At 40.5% G+C, this 26,442-nt stretch overlaps 1 protein-coding gene across 1 annotated transcript in view; it reads right to left on the bottom strand.

Annotated features, from left to right (window-relative positions):
* The window catches only part of ca10a (carbonic anhydrase Xa), a 275,302-nt gene that overhangs the window by 124,782 nt on the left and 124,078 nt on the right, over positions 1 to 26,442 (bottom strand). The window contains exon 4 of the mRNA XM_046069523.1: positions 7,286 to 7,428. Within this exon, the coding sequence (XP_045925479.1) occupies positions 7,286 to 7,428 (143 nt within the window). The remainder of the gene's footprint in view (positions 1 to 7,285; positions 7,429 to 26,442) is intronic.

The raw sequence follows: 26,442 nt of genomic DNA, 5'->3' as shown, positions 1-26,442 counted from the left end.
CAATACATCTTTTGGGATATAATTTTGCACATACAGTACTCACTCCTATTTTAACTGAACCATCAGGACACACCAAGAGCGATGTCTCGAGGCCATCTGGGCCACTGTACCCTGATTCTGCCTTTTCTCTCCTCATACCCCATCTCCCTTCCCCTCTCCCCCTGTCCCTCTGATGAGCAGTTTGTAATTGAGATTCAGGCCCACAGATGGATATGCCATGGACGCTGGCTCCGACATCGCTGTTACACGTCCAGCTATCTGTGGAGCCGGAGACATGAGAAGAATTCCTTAGCTTCAAGGCCCCTGCATTGCCGACGCAATTAGAGCAATCTCCCGCCTTGAGAAGTGAGAACGGCCTCAGTCAGATGATGGTAATTGCAGTTTTCATGCACGGGGCCTGCTCTCTTTTGTAATGCTGCGACAACCTCGCAGGTTCAGCCAGCCCAAACTTGTGTCTAATTAATTTGAATCTCCAATTTACATAATTGAATATTTACGTAATTGTAATGCATTCTCCACTGCTGACATCAGCTTGTGTTTGCAGACTTATACTTGTCAGGCCATTGACTCTTATGTGTACAGCAGCAAACATTTGTACATGACAGGAGTTTGAATGTGACCCTGTCACACTCAAAGTCCAAAAGTGCTCTAGACTGAAATTGCAAAGTTTTTACTTGTAAAATTCACAAGACATTTTAGACAATGTGGTTTATACGTTTATTTACATAAGATTTTATTCAGCATTAGTTGACTAGACTATATGACTATAATTGTAGCCAATATCATCAGATTTACAGAAGTGAAAACATCACTGCTTGTATATATTCATTCAGGTGCGGCGTTAAAACAATCCTCTGTGCAGTATAGATGGGTTTCTGAGCGACGTCATCAGTGAGATGCGGGGGTGGTACCTGAGAGTTTATGTGAAGATCAACATGTGAAGTTATTTTTGTGCCTTAAACTGCAAAAATTATGTGTGGGACATGTTATCCAAGACAGAAACTTCCTTGTTAGCTCAGACTGCAGAATTAGCCATTATTATCTAGCGATCTGGTCAGAGCCTAAAAAGGCTATGAAAGGAAATGCCAGCTATAAGGTAAGACAGCTCAGACTATTTGTGTGTGTTTATGTTGCGTAAACATCATTTATCGGTGCTATGATAGGCGCTTATGATTTTTCAGGAAAAAGAAATTATAAACAGGTGGGCAGTCTCTTTTCATCATCCTGTGTGGCTTACCAATAACATGTATTAAATCCTGTACTGACATAGTTTCTTATGAGTGAAGCTTTGCCTGTTTGCACTGCAGTCATCCAATATGAGTGTTTTTGCAACATAACACATCTGGGATATCTAGTGGCAGGAATATTTTGAGCGAACAGCAGGATTTTCAAACATACTGACATTATCACTAACTTTTTAGTGAAAGTCTTTTTTTAACACTAACATTACTTGTGTGAGAGAAGAAGCACTTCTGTGCTGTTAACCCGTGCTGCCTATTAATGTTTTAGGGCACTCACAGTTTATGTTTCACCACCTGTAGAGCTATGTGATCTTTACTACTACTGGCTGCCATTTGCCAATGGAATACATGTCATGTTAACTAGCCAGAGCCGACAGATGTCTATCAGAGGGTAGTGTGTGGGAAAGAAACGTTTTGGAAATGGAAGGATGAGAGCCACGTCCAATTTCACCTCTAAACAGTTCTGGCTCCCAGCAAGTTGCTTTATTTCTAGAATGGAAATGTCCATAAATAAGCTATCATGACGTTATGGCAATGAGTTTTCCATCCCTCTGCTGCGAGTGCATCCTTAATTGTTTGTAAATGGAAAACCTGTCTAGTGCATTTATCTTTATTTATTTATTTTTCTGTACTGTGCATTGGGAGGACATTTGAAACACAGCACAGATGAAATCAGAGATCATCATTGCATCTCTGAAAGCCAGATATTAGCAAGAAGATCAATTTTAAAGTGCAACTTAGCAGCTAAAAACCTGTTTATTGCTGACCTCCAGTGGTTTAACTTGCTGCAGTGATGTAGTAGGGTACTCCCGGGTGTGTCAGTACACTTTGAAATAATTGCTGGGTATGGTTACAGGCAGCACAATACAGTACAGAGAGGTCAGCACTGTTTGTACAGTATTTAGCAGAGTTTCCAAACTTTTCTGGCTCATGACCCCTTACCCCACAATCAGTGGTGACTTTAAAGAGTTGGTATTGTGCTTTTTGCCTTTTTCCCTCTCCTTTACTGAGTTATATTCCTTTTTTGTGCATGTAACAGGTTTGCAAAGTGAAAAAGCCTAAAGTCCAGCCCAAAGGGAGTTCCCATCTCCCACAGAAAACTCTGCTCTGAACGTCCTGAAAACAGCTCGTTTGCTTCACTTTCATCCCTGTGACGTCACAGGGATGAAAGCTAAACGCGCCTCCTATAACGCTCGCCAAGCGGCTACTCCAACACGACCTCAAAAACACCAGTGGAAAAACACTGAGCTGCTGCACACACCTCCTCTCCCTTCCAAACACTAGCTACCATCAAGGCAGTCAATGGGCATACATTTGTTACAGATTAATAACTCACCACTCTGAAACTCATGCTCCAGCCAAGCTGGTTGGCAACATGTACAGCTGAAAGCCGTGTTTGCTTCTCACTGACCCGCCCTTCTCTGCTTCCTTAACTAGGAACTGCACACTGCCCAACAAAGATCATTTAGAGACAAGATGTATCACGTAAAACAAAGCATTCAACACAAGGCTTTTTCATCCAGCAATGTGTAGTATGAAAAAAAATATGGTGTTTTATGAAAATTAAACCATGTAAACCTGTTACAACCCCTACATAGGATTTTGAACCTGAAAATGAGCATAATACCACCTCTTTAATAGGTCACACATGTACAATCAAATGCAATCCAATACAGCAGCCTTGCCACAACATCTATCTTTGTGAGTTTTATAATGTTCTGTTTTTGGTGACTTTGTAACACCTAACAAAAAACCACTACATTATAAGTATCATAAGAGTAGACTTTAAGGCAGAACAGTTGGATTGGATTGCATTAGATTCATGTACCTAATAATTCGGACACTGAGTGTATGTCTACTTACAAGCCCTTGTCATAGCTTGCACATGTCTAAATATTGCGACCACTTAAACATAAAAATGAATATTTCTTCTCAGATTTTTTTTAATAAATAAAAGCAGAATGCATCCATGCTGCTCTATTCTGTGGGCCCTCAGCCACTTACCAATTTCTCTTGCAACTCCAAAATATACATTATCTGTAAATTTACAACAATAGTAGTAATCTGTGCTAGTTAAATGTATCAGAGAAGTTGGACACTGTGGTTGCCCTAAACTAATTCTTAAGATGTAATTTGAATAGATTACAGAAATATTAGATTATTACACCCACCCTTGGACTTACCACCACTTTGCAGATTCCTGCCACTTGCATACAAATGAGCAGTCGCGAACCCCCAGTGGACACAGGGTATAGTGCATCTGCTTCAGTGAACTATAGCCAAACAAACATTATCAATGGGCCCAGGAGCACATGTATGGATCCCCTCTGCTACCTGAAAACATCTGCAGTGAGCCAGTCTGGAAAAGACCCAACATCAGCAGCAGAACCTGCTTCACACACAGGTACACACACGTTCCATCAAACACAGGATATTAATGCCATGTGGGAAAAGAGCTTTAGTGACTGGTTGGCTCTCTGTCTGAGATCTGATAGGTTGGCTGGCTGGCCAGCTAGGCAGACCAGAGAAAGTGTTTTTTTTTCCTCCAGAGTGAAAGTACAGCCGCTGTCCAAGAGCCTGCTGTTTGTTATTCTCTGTAATTAGGCAGATTCAGGGCTGCCAGTAGCATACACATACATCCACACCAACCTGCGTGCTTGTCATATTTCCTCTAGTTGATCAGGACTGCAGGAAGATGTTCTTCATGAACAGTAGAATAAGAAATGAGACATAAGGGACGTAGATATCCCCCCCTGGTGTTCAGAAGGGTCACAGATTGTCACAAACACATTTGGAGCTTGTTTGGTAACCAAAATATGATGAAATAGATACATAAAAGATATGAAACAATGCAGTCAGAATTCCATTTAAGGAGACGCCTTTCCTAAATATCCCTTTTTTTATGGAATACACCACCTGTCACTCATTGTTACAATGCTTTTTTGCACACACCTGACTTCAAAGTGTGAGAACAAAAAGGAGGAGAGAGCCCTCCATCTCCAAATGTGAAGAATGCCACCGATTTCACAGCCCTAATAGATTCTCTGTGCATTTAGTTTAAAAAATAAACCTGGAAAAAAAGGACAAAAGACATCTAATCCTGTTTCATAAACACTATTCATAAATGTGCAGAAAACACTTCACACAGAGAGTGAGGACTCCAAAATCACTTTTTATCACCTCCCTGGCTCCAAAGTGATTAAATTCATTAAACTCTTTTCAAATAATTGCAGCTCATCAACAGCAGAGTAAATATTCAGTTAATAGTGCCTTTCAGCTAACTGTGATTCCTTCAATCCATCGTGCATAGCCTTGCATGTCTCCCTGTCATTAATTAAAATTTCTCTTTGGAGGTCAATTTAATTTCCTTTAACTATATATTAGCGCCAATCCAGGGCAGCACAAGCATCTTCCTATGCAGTTGTCGTGTGTGCTGAGAGTCGGTGGGGGAGGGTTAATCTTTCTCTTTGCTTTCCTCCTGGGCAGAAAGTGGGTTTAAGCTCTCTCTGTGTCAAGGTGGCGAGCTGAGCTGTGGCGAGCCGAAGCAGAAGCTCTTTACCAGTCTCCGTAGCGTGTTTGGCCAAGGCTGACTGGCTGCCAAACAGCCAGAGACAGAGCGGGGATGAATCAGCACTGACAAGGTGAAGCCAGCTTCGTGTTCACTAGCTGACAGCTCAGGTGCTCAGAGAGATGGAGACACAACAGATTACATTTAGGCAACTGCAGAGAGAGAGAGAGAGAGAGAAAGGAAAAGAGGGGGAGATAAAGCAGGAGAGAAAGACCAAAATGGCTTTTGGACTCTTTGGAAACTTCTTGAAAAATAAATGAGAAAGATGAAATGGTTTGTGTGGGTGTTAAAGTGTAGTGGTCCTTTATAGCCTACCAAAAGTGTAATGCAGCAACAGATTAAGCAACATAAAAAAAGCCTATATGGTTTCCTGTTTTTGGTGCAAGAAGAATTAAGCATCAGTTTCTGTTTTTTATGCTTTGTTATCTGTGATATCTGCAACACTGATCCAATCTACTGCCTTTTCAAAATCATGGATTGACTTTCCTTTCGTCCGAGGTCTTTGGGTGTACATGCCCAACACATTCTCACTCCCGACTCGTCACATATTGACGCTTTGCCAAGATCCTTTGGCATCACATTTTAACGCCCTGGGTACCCCTTTTGCGTCATTTTTAGACGGTTAAGACTCCGTGGTCAAGTTAGCAACGCTTAGCAACAACAAATATGCAACGTCCGGTAAAGTTAGAAACAATAAATATGCAATGTCCGAAACATCGCCATTTTGAAACGGCACGTTATTTAAGTCATGAAACTTGCATTTGGGTTAGGTTTAGGCAACAAAACGACTTGGTTAAGGTTAGGAAAAGATCATGGTTTGTGTTAAAATAACACGTAAGTTAACTTATGCCATTTACGTAATTCCCGTAAAAAATATTTAATGTTGACTTTTTGTTTTATACAGGACACCAACACCACTTTCCTGGTTCAAAGTCGGGCTTCTGGCCCTCCATCCACCCCAACCACCTCTTTACTCAGTCTTTTCTGTTAAATATCATATACCTAGATTACCGTCAAAAACTGGCACTACAGGGCTTCCCCCACTGCGTTAAACTATGACACTATAGGGATCGCCAGCGTTACAAAATGACACCGATGGGTCTTGCGTCCATATGTGACGAGTGAGGGAGTGAGAACAGGTTGGCCCACATACTTATACTTGAGTAGATGTTTTGGGAAGAATATGTAATGTATTGTGTGTGTATGACTGCAGACTTATGTTTATACAGGGGCATACTCATATCTTCATTCCAGCAATTCCTCACAACAGAATAGGTCACTCAGTGTCTTCTAAAATTACTCGTATGTCCCTACGAGCGCTTCCCAAGCACAGTCGCAAGGTGGCCCATCTCTAACTAATCTTTCCAGAAGCATTGTTCTAGAGAGACGACATTGAGCACTGTCCCTTAATGTTTGAGATGTAACCCTAAATAACACACTGTATTTCTCTCTCAACTACCCTCTACTTCCCTCTGATTCATCCTAATAGCAATAAAATTGTGCCATTGTGAGTGATGCCTTACTCCGGACACACTGCAGGGTAGCTGCTCTCAAAGTGAAGTCCTTGAGGGAGCAGCAGGGGAGTCCTTGCAAAAAGAGGAATTGTTAAATTTAATTTTTATTTCAAGTAGATATTATACCATTGTGAAAATGTATGAGTGACTATTCTAAGCACCGGTTTCGCTATGAATTCTATTATTTTCTCTGAACACAGACAGATCTGCAATTCTATTCTAAATGACTAACTCCTCCAATAAGAGGTCTGAGTACCAACATCTGATCAGACAGGTGGCATAACATGGGTCTATTTTTAGATCTGTTTTATGAAGACATCTACTGTAGCAGTGTATCATAGGTGGTATGTGTCCTATATGCTTTATCTTTGCCCAAGGCTAACCCTGTATTCACTGCTGGCACGTAAACATAAACTCATAATAACATTAATCTCACCATGCAACTGTGCACTTTTCAAAAGCAGCCCATCTGTGAAGGCTTCCCAATTAGCTGCTGTCATATGGCACAGGATGAAACAGATTTCTGATACACACTGTCCTTGGTACACCACTGTACAGGAGAAAATAAACAATATGTTCAACTAATCTGCTGTTAAGCTGCAGGATTTCATCTGTAAAGAACTTATGATAATGTTAAGGCTTTTCTTGGACCAAAATACAACCATTGTGCATCTCTGAATAGGTCAATTGCTCTGTATTTTATCTCCAGGAGAGTGTTCGTTGGACAAATAGCTCACATTGTCTACCAACACAAACAGCAGTCAGGAGCATCGATCAGGGATACACACCTTATCTACAAGAGCTCTGAAACAACAACCAGCACTATAGTGACTAGCATTACAGCAGTGTAGTGCAACATCTTAGAGACGCGACCAGCAACAAAAAGAGAGTCAACAATGCTGCAGCATCCATCAAGTAGACAGCAGAGAATAGTGTGTGTGTTTGCATTTGCGTGCATTTACCTTGCGTCCGCCTGTGTTCAGCTTTATGGGCGTAAGGAAGGGGTCAAAGATCATGTGGCTGGTCTCGATGTTGACTGGTGACTGCCTCTTCCCCACCGAGCACAGGTTCCAGGCCGAGTTTACCAGCCCCCAGAATGACGGCACTGCGACACAAAAGACAGAGCAGGTGTTTAAAAGGGTGAGCATCTGCACCAACGAGATAGGAGCGCATTCCACAAAGAGGTCACAGTGACGGGCAGCATTTTTTTAAATTCTGGCCTGCCAGACTCACAGTGGGAGAAGTGTAATTAGCAGGGTTCAACTGGCGTGGGCTTTTGGTAGTCTGTAGCAGTACTCTGGGAGTGAACCTGCAGATGGTTCCTAAATTATATTTCTCTCAACATTTTTCTAAGATTTCTCACAGGATTTTGTTCATTTTGTTTTTTTTATTCCTGTTGTGTAAATATCATCATCAAACCTCTTTTTTGTGATCATTGTTATAGAGTTGGAACATGGGTCAGTAGAATATCTTGTTTTGGTTTGCTTTAGTGTTGTTAATGTTCCTATACTTATTATTATGGCTCAAACCTTGTGCACAGGAGTAATAGGAACATAAATCAATACATGGAGACATACATGCACATTATATACTGTATATGCCGCCAATTGTAATTTTAAAGGAATGCAAAAAGTACATAAATAAAAAAGCAAAATCACTTATTTAACCATAACCAATAATTAATACACAAAATAAGCTGCTTCTAGTTGACAACCCAACTCCTACCCCCATTTTTTTAATTTTCATTATTTCATTCTGCCATCACCCATTCACCCATTGTACACAAGACAATAAAAGCAAAGGCAAAAATCATACATTTAGACAAACTTCTGAATGTATAACCCAAAACGTACACCCCTTCAAGACAATAACCAGGCTAATGAACTAAAATTTCAAGACCATAACTCCCATTTTTCAAAAAGCACACCCATTTCTCTAAACTCTACACACAAATCCCTTCATTTCTCATTGCCTACACCATGTGGTCATTGAGAAAACACTAACATTCAATATTGTTCACTCAAGTCAGCAAAGCTTGAGCTCAAATAGCACACAGCTACCCAGGTGGAAACACAAACTGTCAAAACTGATAACGCACCAATCAGAACCTTCAGTAGATAGATAAAGGGGCCAGAGTCAGTTCAGTTTTGGAGCAATGGATCCAGAGAAATCTGAAGGAAGAGGTAGAGGACACCAGAGAGGAGGAGGAGGAAGATGAGGAGGAGGAGGAGGAAGAGTAGTATGGAGAGGAATAAGAGGTGAAGGAAGAGGAACAGTCGGAGTTGGAGTAGGAGATGGGAGAGGAAGATGAGGAGTAGGAGGAGGCGGAGCAGGAGTAGGGCGGAGAAGGAGGAGGTAGAGAAAGAGATGGAGGAGGTGGTGAAGAAGGTGGAGAACAAGAATCTCTGGCCTGTCCTAGACCAAAGGCAGTACGCAGGGGCAGAATAATTAGTTGTTTGGTGTGTTGTGCTGTACAGCATACTAAGGAATAAAAACTGTGTGCAAATGTTTACATTTGTTACTTTTTGTGTTCATTTTGAGGGATTGTGTGTCATCACTGAGGGCAAAGTTTGGTTTTTCAGCAAGATTGAATGGTTTTGAATGGAGAGCGTATTTTGACCTGAAAATTGGAGAAGTTTGAGAAGTTGTGGATTTGTGTTTAGAGTTTTGAGAAAAAGAGGCATAATTTCAAGAAATTTCAAGAATCAAAAAAGCTGTAGATATTTCCCCATTGTAGAAGGACCCAGAGTAGGTGATTACACAAATGACCTGATCTGGCTCTTACCTGATCAATACATCCTCACAGATATATATATTATATCTATGTTTGGGATTTAAGCACTGTACATACTTACAACTTATTGAATTTTAAAACCAAGAAAAAGCCATGGAAAACAAGTGAACTTTCTCTGTCTTCTGAGACTGGAGGAAGTGGAGTTTAAAGTAGAGTAAAAAGTTTAATGTCTGCCACTGAAATATAATAACATATATATATATATATATATATATATAACATAACTGTACATAACAGTACTTGAGTTGGTGTACCTAATTACGTTCCATCATTACCAACACCTTACTTTCAGAAATATTGAGGTACAAACAGATCAAGCTGATGTAATAAAATTGGTTTCAATTAAAGGTTTATTCCAGCAATTTAGTATTACGCTTCCATGAAGTTGGGAGACTCAGAAGAGACAGATCTGAGATAGATTGATCAAAATCAAAGCACAAAAGGCAAAAATATCTAAATATCTTTTAGTACCAAACTAAAACATTTCCCACAATGCAACTAGATGGTGCCATTTTATTAAATGCCAACACAAATGCACCCAATTTGTAAAGGAGACTTTTTGTTAACCAGAGTTAACCCTCTAACTATGACATCATCCGGGGATCTTTTCTCAGAATTGACAAAGCTTCTGAAGAGCCACAAAATATATTACACAACTGTCACTCCACATGACCAGTAAACGGATTTGATGCTGAAAATTGGTGGCGTGACCCTTGAAGATATTCCCATCACCTTAAAAACCATAAAAAATATAGCTAATCATTCTACAGTATATCTGTTTTTTTCAGTTTGTTGTCTAGTTGGTGAACTAGACAATAAATAATTTTTGAAAACAAAAAATTCGCCAAGCCAACACGCCTGTCTGTTCTTCAACATTAGCATTAGCTACATTAAGCGAACATCCTGTTGCCTGCACGTTCGTATTGTGTTACATGGAAATCCAGTCAATTTAAAGTGTAACATAATTCAGGAACTGGGACAACTAAAACAACATGACAATCCTGCAGAAAGATTCAGTCAGACTGGATACTTGCTAGCATTCATTCTTCACCTATTTTCAGGAGCTAGGTCACTATTTCATAACATTATAGCCTCCCATGTGTCCATATTATCCATCTTGAAGCTTACAGTGGCATAGATTGCCAGTCTAATGCTTCAGCAGGCAATTCCAATGTTAGAATCATGAAGCTCAGTGGGCAAAACTAATCTCCAGTAACTTTTAGCAATTTGGTCTAAACCTCCCTCTGATAAGAGGAGATATTACAGAAGTGAGAGAAGTGGAATCATTCTATAATCAGCTAACACATGTACTATAAGACTGAGAGGACAGGATGGCCCAGTGAGAGAATGTCAGCAATGTGGGCGTGATAGGCATCTCAGCCAGTCATTTTCTTATGTAAGACTTGGCCACCGGGACTAAGAATTCAATTGCTTCAACAGGGTGGGAAGTAGAGGCTTATCACGTCAACTCAAGCAAGAGGCAGGTTTTCGCTACAATATCTGCTGGAGCCCTAAGCAGCATTTTCCATTTAGGAACATGGTATTAAGCAGAAATGAGTCACTGGAATGTGCTATGCAAATTCCACTGAGATTTCCAACAAAAGCTGAGATAATTTGAAAATATGCAAATTCATGGTGACTGAGAGGGAAGCAGACACGACACAGCGTGAATTCAAAGCTAAAGACTCAGCAAGTCAACAAGTCTCTGAACCATAGAGTTTGTTCGTGGTGCTCATACATTAGACATGCTGTACCGAGAAAGCATTGCATCACTGTTCAGATAAAAGCACAGTATTCATCACCCTTTCTGCCATGAACGTTGTGTTAGCTGTGGGTATGTGCATATTTTATGGTGTTTCCTACAATGAATAAATATCAGCAGAAAGCATTTGGTGACAGACAGAATCATGTTCTTAGCTTACCTTAAAGCTGATCTAAGAAATATTTCAAATGACAGTAGCTGTATTCACATGGACCCTAAGATTCCACTTATTCATAATAATAGTCCAGTCATAATGAATGCCTCAAGCAACCACCCTAATTGGAGGAGACTGGCCCGATCTGTCCTGATCAGAAGGAATTTTCATCGGAATGGCCGGTCAATAGGGGCCAAGCGCCCAGGGAGCCCACAAGCTGTTATATCAGTCATGGAAGTCCTTGTTTTCCAAAGTCCGGCTAACCTGGGGGTTAGTTTTCAACCTGTCTGATCCCCTGAGTGATGTTTTCTTATTTTTAGGGATGTCTCTGCGTTTTTAGATTTCAGCAATAACTGTAACTGAATGCAATGTTATTATTGCCAATAGGAATGAATTAACAGAAAAGTCTTTAGATGTTTCTTTAATCAACATACATAGGTACAGTAAGTAAGCAGCTAACATAAAAGATGTTCATATAGACTTTCCTTGAAGCATATGTATTACTTATCCAAATTCATATCTAGCAGAGTTAAGGTAGCACCTTGATATAGTGTTAAAATGCCATGTTGTGGTCATAGGAACCACAGTAATGTTTCAGATCACTTTGAAATAACTATCCAGACCTGATCCTTCGCTGACTGAAAGATGACAAATATGTCCACCAAGGAAACAGAGTGGTGACGTTGCTACAGGCATGAGTTGTGGCATATTGTAATACTTTAGTCACACAACACTGGGTCACGCTGCAATAAAAAGCTTTGCTTGGTAATCCTTCTGAGGTGGGAGTTCTTTCTTTGAGCTGTCAATACTTTGACTTTATCAGGTCAATAAAAAATGTGTTGACCTGCACCAAACCGGAGTAAAATTGTAAATACTGTAGCTTTTTGAGATATGCCCTTAAACTAGACCTGAAATACAATTTTGGACATTAAGCTGACTTTCAGAGTCCTTACACGCCAGTAGGCAAGTTGCTGCCTTTATTTATGTCAGCAGAGTGTGGCGGCAGCTTTCTCTGCCAGTCCAGCAGCAGCAGTGGCAGCATGGGACTAGATGTGTGGTCATGGGTCACTCACAAGAATCATTTTCCCTTTCTGCCATTTTTTTAGTAGCTTGATGAACTTTGGCAGGCTGGCCTCTCTAGCTTTGATGTCCACAAAAGCCCTGACCAGTCAACTGCAATATTTGACCGAGATGCAGAAGGAGTCTCTGGTGATTCTGGTGAGGTCTCTATAATGTATCAGTGCCAGGTACAGCTAAAGCTACTTTACCCTTGTAAAAAGGCCAACTTGGGAGCTCATGAGTTTGCTACAGGAGAAGTAATAGGACAGTCCCTCCTATCATAAGATGATAGAAACCTAATGAATGCAAGATGGGAAGTAAAGGCTTATTACAAATGTTTCCATACAAGTCACTGGCTAAATGAGAACAGAAATTATGTATATGAATCATATGCTATGGCCTTTCAGTCACCAGATCTCAACCCAACTGAAAACCTATGGGAGATTTTAAAGGCACATGTATGAGGGTAAATCAATTTTAAAATCATTGTAAATGCACAATGTAGTAGAGTATGAGTCAAATGAAGAACAAAACATGATCTACAAATAGATTTAAAATCCACAAACTTTTCATGATCCACAAATATAAAACATGATTCACAAATACATTCAAAATCCACAAACAGACTGTTCATGATCCACAAATATAAGACATGAAAAAAAGATTCAAAACCAGGTTTCCCCAGGTCATGATAGGGTCAATTGCTAAAGTAAGCCAAATGGTGACAACCAGGGACTCTCCAAATCTCTAGGTCAGACCCTCTCTGCATGCTTTTGTCATGATCCTGTCTGTGTGTCTTCTTTGGGAGTCTAGGTTTTAGTTCTATATTTTTGTTCTTAGTCCTGGTCCTTAGTTCATGTTTTAATATTCACTCCTAGTTCTTGTTTACATTATTTTGTTTTAGTCTCCTCTGTACTCTGTGTTCTAGTTCTGTGTTCTTGTTCAGGTTCTGGCACTTGTAACTTGTGTGTTTCTGTCTTTGTTGGTTATTCATTTTGCCCCATGTCTGCCTGTCAAGTGTTCTCTCTGTTTCCCCCGCTCGCTCTCGCCTGCCTCGTTAGCCCTAATCCCGCTCACCTGTGTTGCTCCCGCCCCGCCCGTTAGTCCCTGTGTGTATGTATACCTGCTTGTGTCTCCAGTCTTTGTCACGTCCTTGCGTCTAATGTCGAGTGTTCCTGCCTGTTCCTTTGTTTTCCCTGTTCTGGATTACCTTTGTTTGGATTTTGTCTCGAGCTCCATGTAAGCCTGTTTCAGTTTAGTTTTGAGTTAATAAAACACCTATTGAACTGCATCCCCCTCTTGCTTCGCCTTTGTCTGCATTTGGGGCCTCACCTCAGCCTGCCTCAGCTCTTGTAAAACATTGCTCTTAAGTCCTTATCAGTCTCTGAAACAACTTTATCACTCTGAACCTGGCTCACAATAATTCTTTTGACACAAGCCATAGCCAATCAGGGCTATGGCTTGCTATGTGATGTCGCACCTCCTCAATAAGCCTTTCAAAATAAGACCTGGAACGTGTCAGAATATCGGAAGTGTGCCTATGTAATTAATATTTGTACATTATGTATGCTGCGGTCCTGTGTCTCATTTGCTCTTAACCCTTGTGGTCTGAGCAAATTTTAGCATGTTGAGTGCAAGTTTCTCCCACAATCTCTCTTGTACTGTATAATTAGAGAAATTATTAGTGTCTGTATATTGCTTAGTATCCCTGTTATTGTGCTTAGTTTGAGATTTATTAGAGCTGTCACGTAAGTTAATGTGTGGTATTATTTCGCCAATAGAGGATGCTCTTTACCAATGTAATGGAATATTCATTAGTGCTATCTCACTGCCTTAACTGGTGATTATTGTGTTTAAATAGTACATTGGTGTTTCAAAGATGTAAGCTTTTGTAAATGTATATGATAAGTTAAACTGAGTAATCTACTTAATTTGTTCAGTTATGAATGCCCCCCTATTATCTGAACTCATGTTTAATTATATTTAAGGTAGTACAGGTGAAATTGTCTTTTCCCTCTGCAATCACTGCATTTCTGCCCATAATGTTGTCCAGTTTCTATTTTTAAACATACACCAGTAGCCAACCCAGTATAGCCTTGTGTTATGTGTGCTTTTTGCTCTGTGTAGTGTGCATTTATCCATACTGTGTGTGTACACACACACTCACCAACCACTTTATTAAGTACACCTGTTCAATTGCTTTATGCAAATAGCTGATCAATCACATGGCAGCAACTCATATACTTTTGCATTTTAAAGGCTCAGTGTGTAAGATTTAGTGGCATCTAGTGGCGAGTGTTGTGAATTGCAACCATCTATCCAGTCTACCACTGCCCCCTAACCTTTCAAACAGTGCAGGACAGCTACGGTGGCTGACACAGCACAAAAGGTGTCTCTTCTGAGACAGCAGAGAGTGACCAGTCAAGAAATGAGGTTTCTTTAGGTATATTTAGAGATTATATTAAATTAGTCAGTAAAACCATATGTTATTGTCACTTGGCCACTGACAAGACATCATGGAAAATTTAAGCCAAGAGTATGAAATGCTGTCACTATTTCTGCACCACAGTCCATTATAAATCACAAAGTTTATAGAAACATTGACAAGGGAAACATGTTTATTCTCTCTGTGATTAGGGACCCTCACCAAAACTGCCCGCCAGCAATATCATCTGGCCTGCAGTCAGATTATGGTGCTTTGGTAGCGACAAAAAATATAAATACATACATTATAGCGGTGCTGAAATAGATCTCAGTCATGACAGCAACAGTTACTCAAATAATCACTTCCTCTTTAGTGGTTTTGCCTACAAAATAAAAGCATGAGAAGCTTGTTTACTGCAATTCTGTTGGAGTTGAACTGAGGTTTTACTTTGAAAAATTCTGAACGACATTAAGAGTCTGTAGCTCACTTGAAGCCGTCAGAAAACGTGATTCCCCTAAATGCCTGGAGATACTGGGGAATTGCAAACGTGTCTGTAGGTTGATGGATGTGGATCAAACACCGAAGCAGTGCATGATCTAAAACATTCGCTGCAGATTCCATTTGTTGAAGAGATAGAGAAAAAAGTTGTCAAGAGGTGGAATTGAACACTCAACCCTGTGCTTTACTGACTGAAATTACTTAACATGTTGAAACAAGACAATATTATGGCTTATAATCTCATCCATCATCTAATGGTTGAAAATATTGCTTCGATGCTAAACTTATTTGCCGACCCCTGCAGTATGTTATTTATTACTTCTTCTTCTAATGTACGTATTCAACATAGTGATTAGTGTCTGCACTGCCTGAATTCTACCAGAAGTAGAACAAGAAGAACATAGTGACGAAACGCGCTCTGTATCGCGGTTTGTCCGTTTTCAGCTACATGACGACACAACGTGCCGACGTCCATGGAAGTGGGGACCCACGGTTATGTAGATATAAATAGCTCATTCTAAGGTAATAAGGGTTAAGGTTATTATGTAAGGCAGGGGTGGACAAATAAGTCTGGCATTGGGCCAATTTTTTTTCAAGCCGTTACATGGCGGGCCAGAACATGGTTAGATTTTTTGTTAAATCCTTGGATACATGTGAGCATGCTTGGCTCAGTCAGTAGTGTACAGTACCCCGATGGGAGACACTTTCAGGGGGGGAAATTTAGGGGAATCCTATCACACGTTTACTGATGACTTTTTCAGAGGTGTGTCAAGCAAGCCAGAGACTCTTTTGAATGTCCTTCAGAACTTTTCAAAGTAAAAGCTCAAACTCGACATAAAGCATTGCTGCAAAAAATGCTTTTATTTTGGAGGTAAAATCACTTAAGAGGATCTGATTGTGTGAGTAAATGTACCTGTCATGACTGAGATCTATTTCAGCACCAGCCGCTATCAATTTATTTATTTTTTATTTTTCTGCTATCAAAGCAGTCTGGCCCGCGAGCCACCTATTACTGACCACTGATTTGTGGATAGATCCTCAGAAATATTACACACTGAACCTCTAATAATTACATCACATATACAGAATTGGTCATTTTTTAATCTTACAATGTTTTTAAATATTTTTCTAATTGATATTTGTACTATAATTCTAATTATTTTTCTTTATTGCACACACACCTTTTAGCAAATCCTCAAAATGTATTGTATTGACAATGTGACAATTAAAAGCGCTGAATCTTGAATCTTAAATCATATGCAAATTTTGAGTAGCTATAAATGGTATTGGTAATGACCTACAAACCATGTTGTACCATGGGAAATAGAATTTTTACTTCTTACTCCTTTTAATTAGCTACATGAGTTGCCAACATGGACCAATGGGAACAAACCATTAATGAGCTACCGTGTTAGCAACAATTGCTGTTCTGTTCAATCCCAGGATACCTGCTGTTGGTTGAAAGTTAGATAAATTCTATAAGTTAAGAAAGTTCTACAGGAGGAAAGAACAGCAAGACAGAATGAAAAAACATTAAAAAATAAGGTTAAGTCATCATTTGTCAAAGGTAGCATTGAATAAGGAAGTGACATGTTTCATCAGAAAGGGAGGTTCGGGGGGAGAGAGAGAGAGAGAGAGAGAGAGAGAGAGAGAGAGAGAGAGAGAAATAGAGAGACCTCTTGTGATGCAACATCCCTCATGAAAATGACAGGAAATCCATGTGCAGAATGGGAATTGGAGTGTGAGCGAATCGATCCATTAAACCCAGGCCCCTTGTCGTAAATGTACACATAATTATTAGCCGTTGATAGATTCCTGAATGCAACTTCAGTGGCAAGGGACATCACTCACTGCTGACAGAGGCACAAGTAGCTCTGTCAATAACCTACTCACACCCTCCTATAGCACTCATACTCCTATATAGCAAGGCTGTTTCTTGAGCGTTAGAGCCACTTTCATTTCTTATTGGCAAGCTATAAAAGTGGACAGGGATATATGGTGTGGCCTTTTGCAGATGTCGGACAGAGTATGTGTAATGTGCAAGTGAAAAGGGCAACTGAGGCTTCTGTGTCGTGGCTGGTCCTCATCACACTTTTTTTTTATCAAAGGGCCTCAGGAATTAGAATTATCACATGGTGGAAAATGGTTTGGGCTTATTTAGCCAAAAAAGACAGTGAGCAGAATTCACAGCAATGAGGTAGCCAACTTTAAATAATAATTGCAATCTTTCCTGCTTCTTCCAGTTATTTGTGATGTATTTAAAGTTATTAAATCTGCAGATCAGGTGAGGCATTCCAAAGCCCGGGGGCTGTAACAGCAAACGCACCTTTAGTTTTTAGCCGTGACTGTGCAAACACAGTTTGGCCTGATAATCACAGGTAGCACTTTTTACAAGGAGACTGCAGCTTGGACATGTAAATGCCAAACTAAGATTAAAAGTATTTTAAAATGTAGGATTACTGTACACCCTGTTGTATTAAGAATGCATGTACAACATCAGATCAGACTCAGCATCAGCCCATCCTAACCAGAAAAATGGCTATATAGGATAGATTGTGCATATTTACATTTACTGTTAGGCCACGACCTCCAGTGGGTGTATGACAAACGCAGGAGACAGACATTTGAGTCCCGTGTGAAACAATGTTATAGTTGACTTATTTAAAGTTAAATAAAATGTTACGTAGGTGTTACGTCAAGTAAGCAAAGTAAGTGACTTACTTACATCACGACTTACGTAACATACTTATTTCAACCAAAACCACAATATTTACCTAAACCTAAGTAGTTTTGTTGCTAAAACCTAACCAAACTGCAACCACTTCACAACCTTAACAGTGTGTTTTACGTCATGTGACTAGAGGTAGAAGTATTTAAAAGAAATCCATGTGAGCATAAACCTCAGATTTCCTCCTTTTCTGAATGTTCTGTTTTGAACTACTTTTTCGACCAACTGCTCCGTTATACGACACACGGAGCTAGATGGAGCTGGTATTCCATATATGGTCATTTTCTTTGCACAGCAACGGCACAGCAATGGCCCAGCAACGCTCAGTCTGTCTGTACCGCTCAGCGGCAACAACAGCCTGGTACACATGCCTCAGGGTCTTGGCCAATCAGAAGACAGTGGGCTTTGAGAGATGGGGCCTCAAAGAGACAGGAGCATCTACAGCCTGTTTCAGACAGCAGCTGAGATGAAGCTCTACATGATAGAAAATTATTTTTTTAAACTTTTAATCATGCAAAGCTGCCACACATAAGTCACAGATCTCCAATATAGTACTGGAAATGCAGTATAATAGGTCTCGTTTAAAACCTCAAAAAGTGAGATTCCACATCCATGGAGAAGACTGTCCATTACAGTCACATGTCATTACTAAGTCTCATAGAATGGGTGTTTTCCACATACAAGTCTTGCCTTACCACAGCTATAAGCTCGGCTCGGCTGTGTGAGGCTATGTTTGCAGACTAATTATGCGGCTGCCTGGGCTGGGTGTGAGGTGCACGCTGGGTCGTCCCTGTGGGCTTATTAGAGTTCAGGGTTGCGGTGAAGGTGGGATCCGAGGTCTGAGGAGACACTCACTGGACAATTAAACCCTACATTAATTACTTCCACGGCCAAGCATCGCACAGATAGCCATGTAGTTATAAATCCAAAGTCTGGAGAGACCAAGTTTCTCATTATAGAGAGCAGCTCGGAGAATGCCGGCATCAAAACGCATTATATCGACATGTGCAGACACAACCAAAGCAGTTACAGCTGCACCCAAGCCAGGAAAATGTATCTATACCACAGACTACTACAACTACAAAAATTAAAGGTAACCTCCTATATCTGAGTGACACTAAATGAGATGCACACACAGACACACAGACACACACACACAGACACACACACACAGACAAAGACCAGTGTTGCATTTGGTAATGCATTTCATTAAACAGGCCTAGGCCCAGTGATATCCTTAATGAAATGTCTTTATTCTGTCAACTGGATATGGATGAAAAGTTAGAGTAATAGTCTTTGGAAAACGGGAGAGAATTGGAGAAATGCAAAGTGCGCACACACACACACACACACACACACAAACAGCAATTCTCTCTCTCATGTTCTCCTCCTCTCCCAAAGACCCAGATGCATCCTGTACATCAATTTCTTGGATGAGCTTCAAGAAAAGTATGAAAAGTGCCTTCCTTTTGGAACTGCTGATGCAAAGTTGCAAATTTGCCCGCAATGGGAGAGAGAGAGCGAGAGAGAGAGAGCGCTGAAGGAGACCTTACAGCTTGGGGATAAATGCTTACTTAAGCAGGTATGGAAACCAACATCTTAATGATAATGAATGTCTAAGAGCAGCATTAACAGAGCTGTCATATTCTGCTAGCTCTCAATTTGAAACACTGCTCCAGCGCTGCGGGTTCCATCTTGTTTACTCACTAGGGGGCATTTTAACAGACATTTTGTTAGGTCTATAAACAGAAGGAGATATGTTTTATATAAAAGCTGTGGACAGGGACCTGGTGCAGTACATTTATCAAAAAAGGTGTCGTCGTTTGTTGAGGCAAAGGGAACTTGGAGACTGTAAAACTGAGAGGCTTCTGGGTAAAATCACCAAATGTGTGGGGGCTAGTATATAACACACATCTTTGCATAGCGCATCTTACATGCAGTTCTTGGCTTGTTTGAGAGGTGTTTAGAAGGTATATATTTGTAACAGACTGTGTGAACAGGACACCGGCGAACATATTCAGTGGCAGAGAATTAATGGCATCCAGATAAACACGGTTTAGGCATAAGGACGAGGCAGACTGAGTTAACTGTTAACTCTTAGCACTTTCACACTTTGAGACAAAAACAACTAACGGGAGCACCTGCACTAAACATAATGCTATACTATACTTAACTATAGGGGACAGCGCGGTGATTTGAGCCTGTGGGGAAGTTGAGCCACCCCTTGTTTCTCGGCAACCATAGACAAAATTGGTCATGTGACCACACAATGGATAACAAGAGTCATCCATTTTACTCTCCCTGTGATGGAGAGAGGCCCATGGAATAAGTGAAGAGCACATTTAAGATCAAAGAACTGTTTTTTGCCGTTCAAAGTGATTTTCATATGTTCAAGGAGTCCTGATTCTTGTGTCTGAACAATTAGGTTTGAGAAAATCTTATGCATGTGTTAGTGCTTTAGGAAATTACAATATGAGGCTATACTGTTAGCGTGATGTTACCCTTAAACTGCGGGATAAAATTGCAGGGATGGGGTAATTTGAGCCAAAAGACCTGTGGGATGTTGAGCCAGCTATTTAACTGTAATTTTATATTGCATTTTTATGCATCACCAAAATGATGTAAGCATTATGCATTTTAGACCAGAAACCATCATTTCATGCTTCTATAAATGGAAGACAGACAGGAGTCAACTCCTGTTGTGTGTTTGGACAGAGCAGTGGGAGAGGTACAAAAATGGGAAGTCCATTCATCAGGTGGCACGGGACAAGACGATCAACAGGATGACTTTAAAGCGATACATTGATCTGAAACAACTAGGAGACATAGCTGCAATGTGTGTGGAATTGAATGTTGGGACCTGGGGTTTGAGTTTGCATGATGAAATGTCATTAATGTCCCCGACCCCCTCATATGGTACATAGTCTGACCCCCTCATATGGTACATAGTCATTGGTACATATGGTACATAGTCATTTTTTTGGACAGCCATATTTTGAAAACAGTTTATTTTAGATCCAAATTGATTACTCCCAGGGATGCACCACATCCTACAATATATGTACATATTTTAGTTGGAGACCTTACTGTCATGTCCTCAGTTTAAAGACACCTCAAGTAAAAACTGGCTCCACTCACCCCGCTCTCCCCTAACTTAAGCACCTTCAATTTTCTGTTATGTTTTACTGTCAGTGACTGGGCCTTGCAAAGAGATCAGGACCTTGGACAGCTCTAGCTGAAAGAGCGGGAGAGATGGGCTGTGAAATGACTTCCTCTATTTTAGTATTTGCATTTAAGTGTAAAACTGATGCACCATATAGTGCATTCAAAACTTGCCACACAGGACTGAAAGTTGTAGTGTCCATTCATTTTGATAATTGTGACAACAACAGTCATGCAACACACCTTTCTGAAGAGTTCCGCAACCTCACCTGAACCCAATGGGTCCCGACAACGGGTTAAATGTTGGGTCGGGTCAATACTGCTTTACCCTGACATTTTCCTAATGTCTCTCTGAATTATCTAACTAATGAACAAGTCCCTTTAGTAAGGACATTTGCTGCTAATAAATATCCAAAAACAAAAAAAAACACAGATGGTGCTGCAGGTGAGATACTATCAGGTCATAACACAGACTTTTATCATTTGGTCCACAGTAGTCTCATTACCACAGTTCATCAATAGCCCCTTTATATCAGCTGTAGCATTAGCGCTAATGGGGCTAACAATGGCGCTGCTGACGATTAGCAGAACAAACCGTAAATCACCAGGCTGCTATTACAGGCAGGGTGCCGCAGGTACATGAAAGTCTTTCAAGATGCACACATATTGATTGATGCTGAGTGAATGCGCTAGACTGTGCATCTGTGTTTGAGACCGAGGGAGGGAAGAAGCTCAGGAAGAAATGTGTCTGTATTAATTGAAGAATACAAAGTCTGTATCCAGGTTACCGTCAAACAGAGTCACAAAAGAAATGCATTTTCATGTATACTTTTCCATCCTTCACTGTCATGCGAATATTAGGAGCTGGTTCAACGAGACGAGCAGTAGGTGGCACAATGACCGTGTATGAAATTGCATACTGATATACTGTTCATGCTACATGTGATGCAAACTTACAAGTATGTATGTTCCACCTGCTCAGTTTTGGTATTTTGGATTTTGTGTACCTGAGAAATGCCAGAATGTATTCTACATTAGCAAGAATTTCTGAATATAAAAGTTTTTTTCATTGTTTCCCTATTTCATGTTAAAATCCAAATCCTGGACACTTTGACAACATTATACCCAACATGCATATTACAATTTATTTGGAAATACATCACATTACAGAAGCTAGGGACATTCAGTCTGCCACTTTAAATGCATAATGCACTGAGACTAGCACATTATGCATTTTCCCATTCATTGTTGACCGGGAAGTCAGTGCCTTTCCAATACTGCCGTGTGCTCATGCCTTTTCAAGTTAATAAATTATTAAAACCTCAATTATATTCATAATGCTAATTTTCCCTTCTTAATTTTCTAGCAGTGCAAAGCAGCACTGCTTGACCTCTGATATAAAAAAAACACTACAAAATGACTTAGCACTTTGCATTTGTCATGGCCAAGTGCATCAAGAAATTGCGTTTGCAACTCCTGAACATAGGAGTAGGAGTGTAGAGTGAGAACCTGAAGGCAGCAGCCTGTGTTGAGTATGTGTGTTTGGGCGCTCTCAGGGAAATGGTCAGTGACAGTGGGTCTTGTTTGTGCTTGTCTTGTGATGCTGGGGTAATCCTGCTGGCCCAGCACAGTGTGAAGGCCTCATTAGCACTGCCCAGTCAACAGAACAATAAACATGCCAGTCAAGCTAACTCCTCCTGTCATGTTCTTAATGGTCTGAGATATACAAGCTGGCGGCAAGCAGAGGCCTTCGCTCTCAGGGGCGGAATAACAAATACAACGTTCCTCAAGGAGGGGTGGGACGGATGTAGAGAGGTAGTAATGGAGGAGGATGTGGAGCACTAGAGGGGGAAGAGAGGAGGATATTTTTCTTCTGAAGTGGGTGTTCTACAAGCACAGAAATCATAAGGAGACTGGATCGCAGCTGTTGCATGGAAGTTCAGGGGGAAGGACCACATGTACTCCAAATAAGTGTAAGGAAGTTTTGTAGTGGTGAGAAAAACGACCAAGGTTTAAAACCATCTCCTTTAGCTTGGGCTTTTCAAAATGTTTCATGTTCTCACAATGTCTATGTGGGTTTTTTTTGGGTGTTCCAGTTTAATAACACATGCATATTAGGTGCAAAGGTGTAAATGTGTTCGTCTATGTGTGTGTTAAGGGTTCAATATGCTTCAAATGACTTTGGTTTAGTAGTGGTCAGACGGCAAGAACACAGTATCTTGGCAAGAACAGTGTGTCTTATGCGTTTCTTTGTAGTCTCCAAGTAATAAATTGCACAAATGGAGACAGTCTCTCTAAAGCATTCATGATGTTCGACACAGAAAAAGGAGAATGAACACACACAATAAATAAAGAGAGATCCAGTAAGATCAACCCTGCCTACTTCCACACCTTCACACACCTTACCAATCGCTGAATGAAATGATTTCTGGACTGAAAGCCAATCGTCTTCTTTTAATAGCCGAGGCGGGAAACATATTTCAGCCAATCGTGTGGTTCCACTGACGTAAGGGGTCGTATACGTAGAAGTATAAGTGGTCACAAAAAATGCTTTTTAAACCTTATTTTGAGGCAAAGTCGTCAAACTTTTTCTGTGATTTTTTGCAGATTTTATTGCTGATTCTAGTCATGTAGGTTTTATGTGACCAGTGAAAGTACAGATCTGTCAGAGCTGTCGAGTGGCATGACTTGCCTATAAAGACTTTGGATCCGACAAAACAAAATGCCATAGAGCAAATGAATGCGATATCATACTTACTTTGTTCTACTGTTTTCTAAATGATTGCTGTTTACTTGATGTTGAAAATGACACATTTCCGTCTGATAAACCTTCAAACCAGATCAAAAAGTGGCACAGCAAAATTTATTTCCCGTCCTTGCAGAATATTCAGTGACATCTTGCAGGTTGGCAAGCTAGCAGGTAACACGCTGCTGCTAACTGACTACAATAGCCCACCAAGCTAGCTTTCTTTAGCTTTTTATTCCAGAGACATGTTTGTACAGCTAAATTCTGTCTCATGACTGTTCACATACCATGCCTCTTTTGTGGTGCTGTCTACACTCCAGCAGAGTTGGGGTATATTAAATGTGACGGTGTGACGCAGCAAATCTGATAGTTTCCTCCATACAGGCCTCCCAGTCTCTGATCCCTCAACGGTGAACACGGTCAAGACAACTGCAAGAATTTGTGTGCCAACTGCCAACAAAGTTAGACTCAACGCAAAGGATCCTTGCAGATTTACTTTGCTTCTGTGAGCAAATCCACTGACCACAGCAATTCCATTAAACTGAATTGATTTTACTGTTAGAAATGCTGGTGTGACAGGGCCCAAACTCCTGAATGGATTTTTCAAACTGGATTTCCTGGATCCACTTGATACACCAAGCCACTTCGATTCTTCTATCATAGAGCTAAGGACTTCTATCCTTGGGTCACAGTCAGACCGACTTATACCCTGCCTGAAAAAAAACAAAACAAAATGTCTTCTCATTCATTTGAATCAGACCAGTGCCCTTTTATGAATATTCAGCTGATAAAAGTACTGATACATATTTTCTTTTGCCAGCCTTTCTAAAGAAATGTAAAACTTCTGATAGAAACCTAACTCAATAAAACAAACTAACAGCAGTGACAAACTGTTAATGCAATAAACCACAGCAGTCAGGTTTCTCTCCCCACATTAGCAACTTGTCCTTATCTGAGTTCTGATATGGCTAAATAGTCTTATCCCTCACAGACAGAGAAAGCCAGAAAGAGAGTGTCAGTCATTTGCTGTGTTAATTACAGGCAGATCTTTGAGGGCAGACTGCAGACTTCATTTGGAAGCCCAATCCCCGACTGATAGACACCTTGCGACTCACAGTAAATGTACTTTTATCCTCGGGAGTCACTAACTCAGCCCCTGTGGAGAGTAAAGACAAGTAAGAACTGAAAAACAACTGCAGTAATAATTACCTAAAGGTAAAAGATCCATGGCTCTGCCAATGTGTCCTGGGGATAATCTGCTTTTTGCAGATAGTTATGCTGTGAAGTCGTCTGTATTAACACAGGTGGACGTCTTGTGGGGAAAGCAAACATAATGGACTAAATGTTTAATGGTCCTTCGTAAAAAGAGTTTGCGATATTGGCTGAACACACTGCAAGGGTGGAAGTTTACAAAGTAGAAATTAGTGGAAAACCCTTGTAGCATGCGGCAATATGAGACTGAGGGCTAGCTTTTCTTCCAATTTCCCTCAGCTATGTGTCTCCATTTCAATCCCAGTGGGGTGCTCAGGACTCCTCAACAGTCCATGTCATTACATTTTATTGTGGTCCGCTAGACTACGTGGCGAGCATGTCTGAGCATGTATGTGGGCTTATATGTATCTTCAAACCCCTAGTAGAGTGTGATGATCGCTGCTTCTCTCTCATGTCTGCTTGCAGTCTAGCTGCCACTTGGACTCCTAGTCTACATGGATAAAGGAGGAACATGATTAAAACACACAGTGGCACTGACTCCAGTCCTCGGGGGTCAAAATGTAACATCTCTTGAAGAAAGTAAATGAGAAAAGCTGGGAATGGAGGCATAATTATAAGTGGGGGAAGGAGCTCACAGCTCAGTGACTCCACGTTTGCTCTGTATTTACGTTAGTGTTACTTTTGTCAGACAAAACAAAATAAAATATATTCGTCAACTTTTTTTTCCCCTGACGACAACGAGACAAGGACGAGACGGCAACAATGTCTTTAAATGTTGACTGTGACTATATTAACATGGAATATTGTTGACGAAAAATGACCAGACTAAAATGTAATTCATAAAATAAAAACATTCTTTTTGTCAGTATAATGAGGAGACAAAATGTTACAGGCCAGATTTTCTCCCTTTAAATTTTCTTCCTGTGCTTTGAATGCTGGCGGAGGCCAGAGGGATTGAAAAATTGTCAAAATCCACGCCACTGAAACACCAAGTAGTAGTGAGCGGATCATCTCTCATTCCTCAGAGAGTCTCACCCAGTGATCAGAAGCCCGGCGTAACAGAGTTTATGTAGTATATTATTTAAGGTGACCAGATTTCTGAAATGAAAACCGAGGACATTTCTGGTTTGGTGGTCAGTATGTCATTAAAAAATATAATGTCATTTGGCTATATATGAAATAAAAAGGGGGACAATTTCGGTTTTACAGTGGGGGAAATAAGTATTTGACCCCTTGCTGATTTTGCAGGTTTGCCCACTTACAAAGAATGCAACGATCTATAATTTTAATCATATGTACATTCTAACAGTGAAAGACAGAATCCCAAAGAAAATTCCAGAAAATCACATCATATGAATTTATAAAAATTGATAACCATCTGATGAGGAAAAACAAGTATTTGACCCCCTGGACAAACAGCATGTTAATATTTTGTAGAAAAGCCATTATTGGCCAGCACAGATGTCAAACGGTTTTTATAGTTGGTGACAAGGTTTGTGCACATTTCGGCAGGGATGTTGGCCCACTCCTCCCTGCAGACAGCCTCCAAATCATTCAGGTTCCGAGGTTGTCGCCTGGC

The sequence above is a fragment of the Micropterus dolomieu genome, linkage group LG14 (genome assembly GCF_021292245.1).
Source record: "Micropterus dolomieu isolate WLL.071019.BEF.003 ecotype Adirondacks linkage group LG14, ASM2129224v1, whole genome shotgun sequence".
Taxonomy (NCBI): domain Eukaryota; kingdom Metazoa; phylum Chordata; class Actinopteri; order Centrarchiformes; family Centrarchidae; genus Micropterus; species Micropterus dolomieu.
This window is presented reverse-complemented; position numbering and strand designations above follow the sequence as displayed.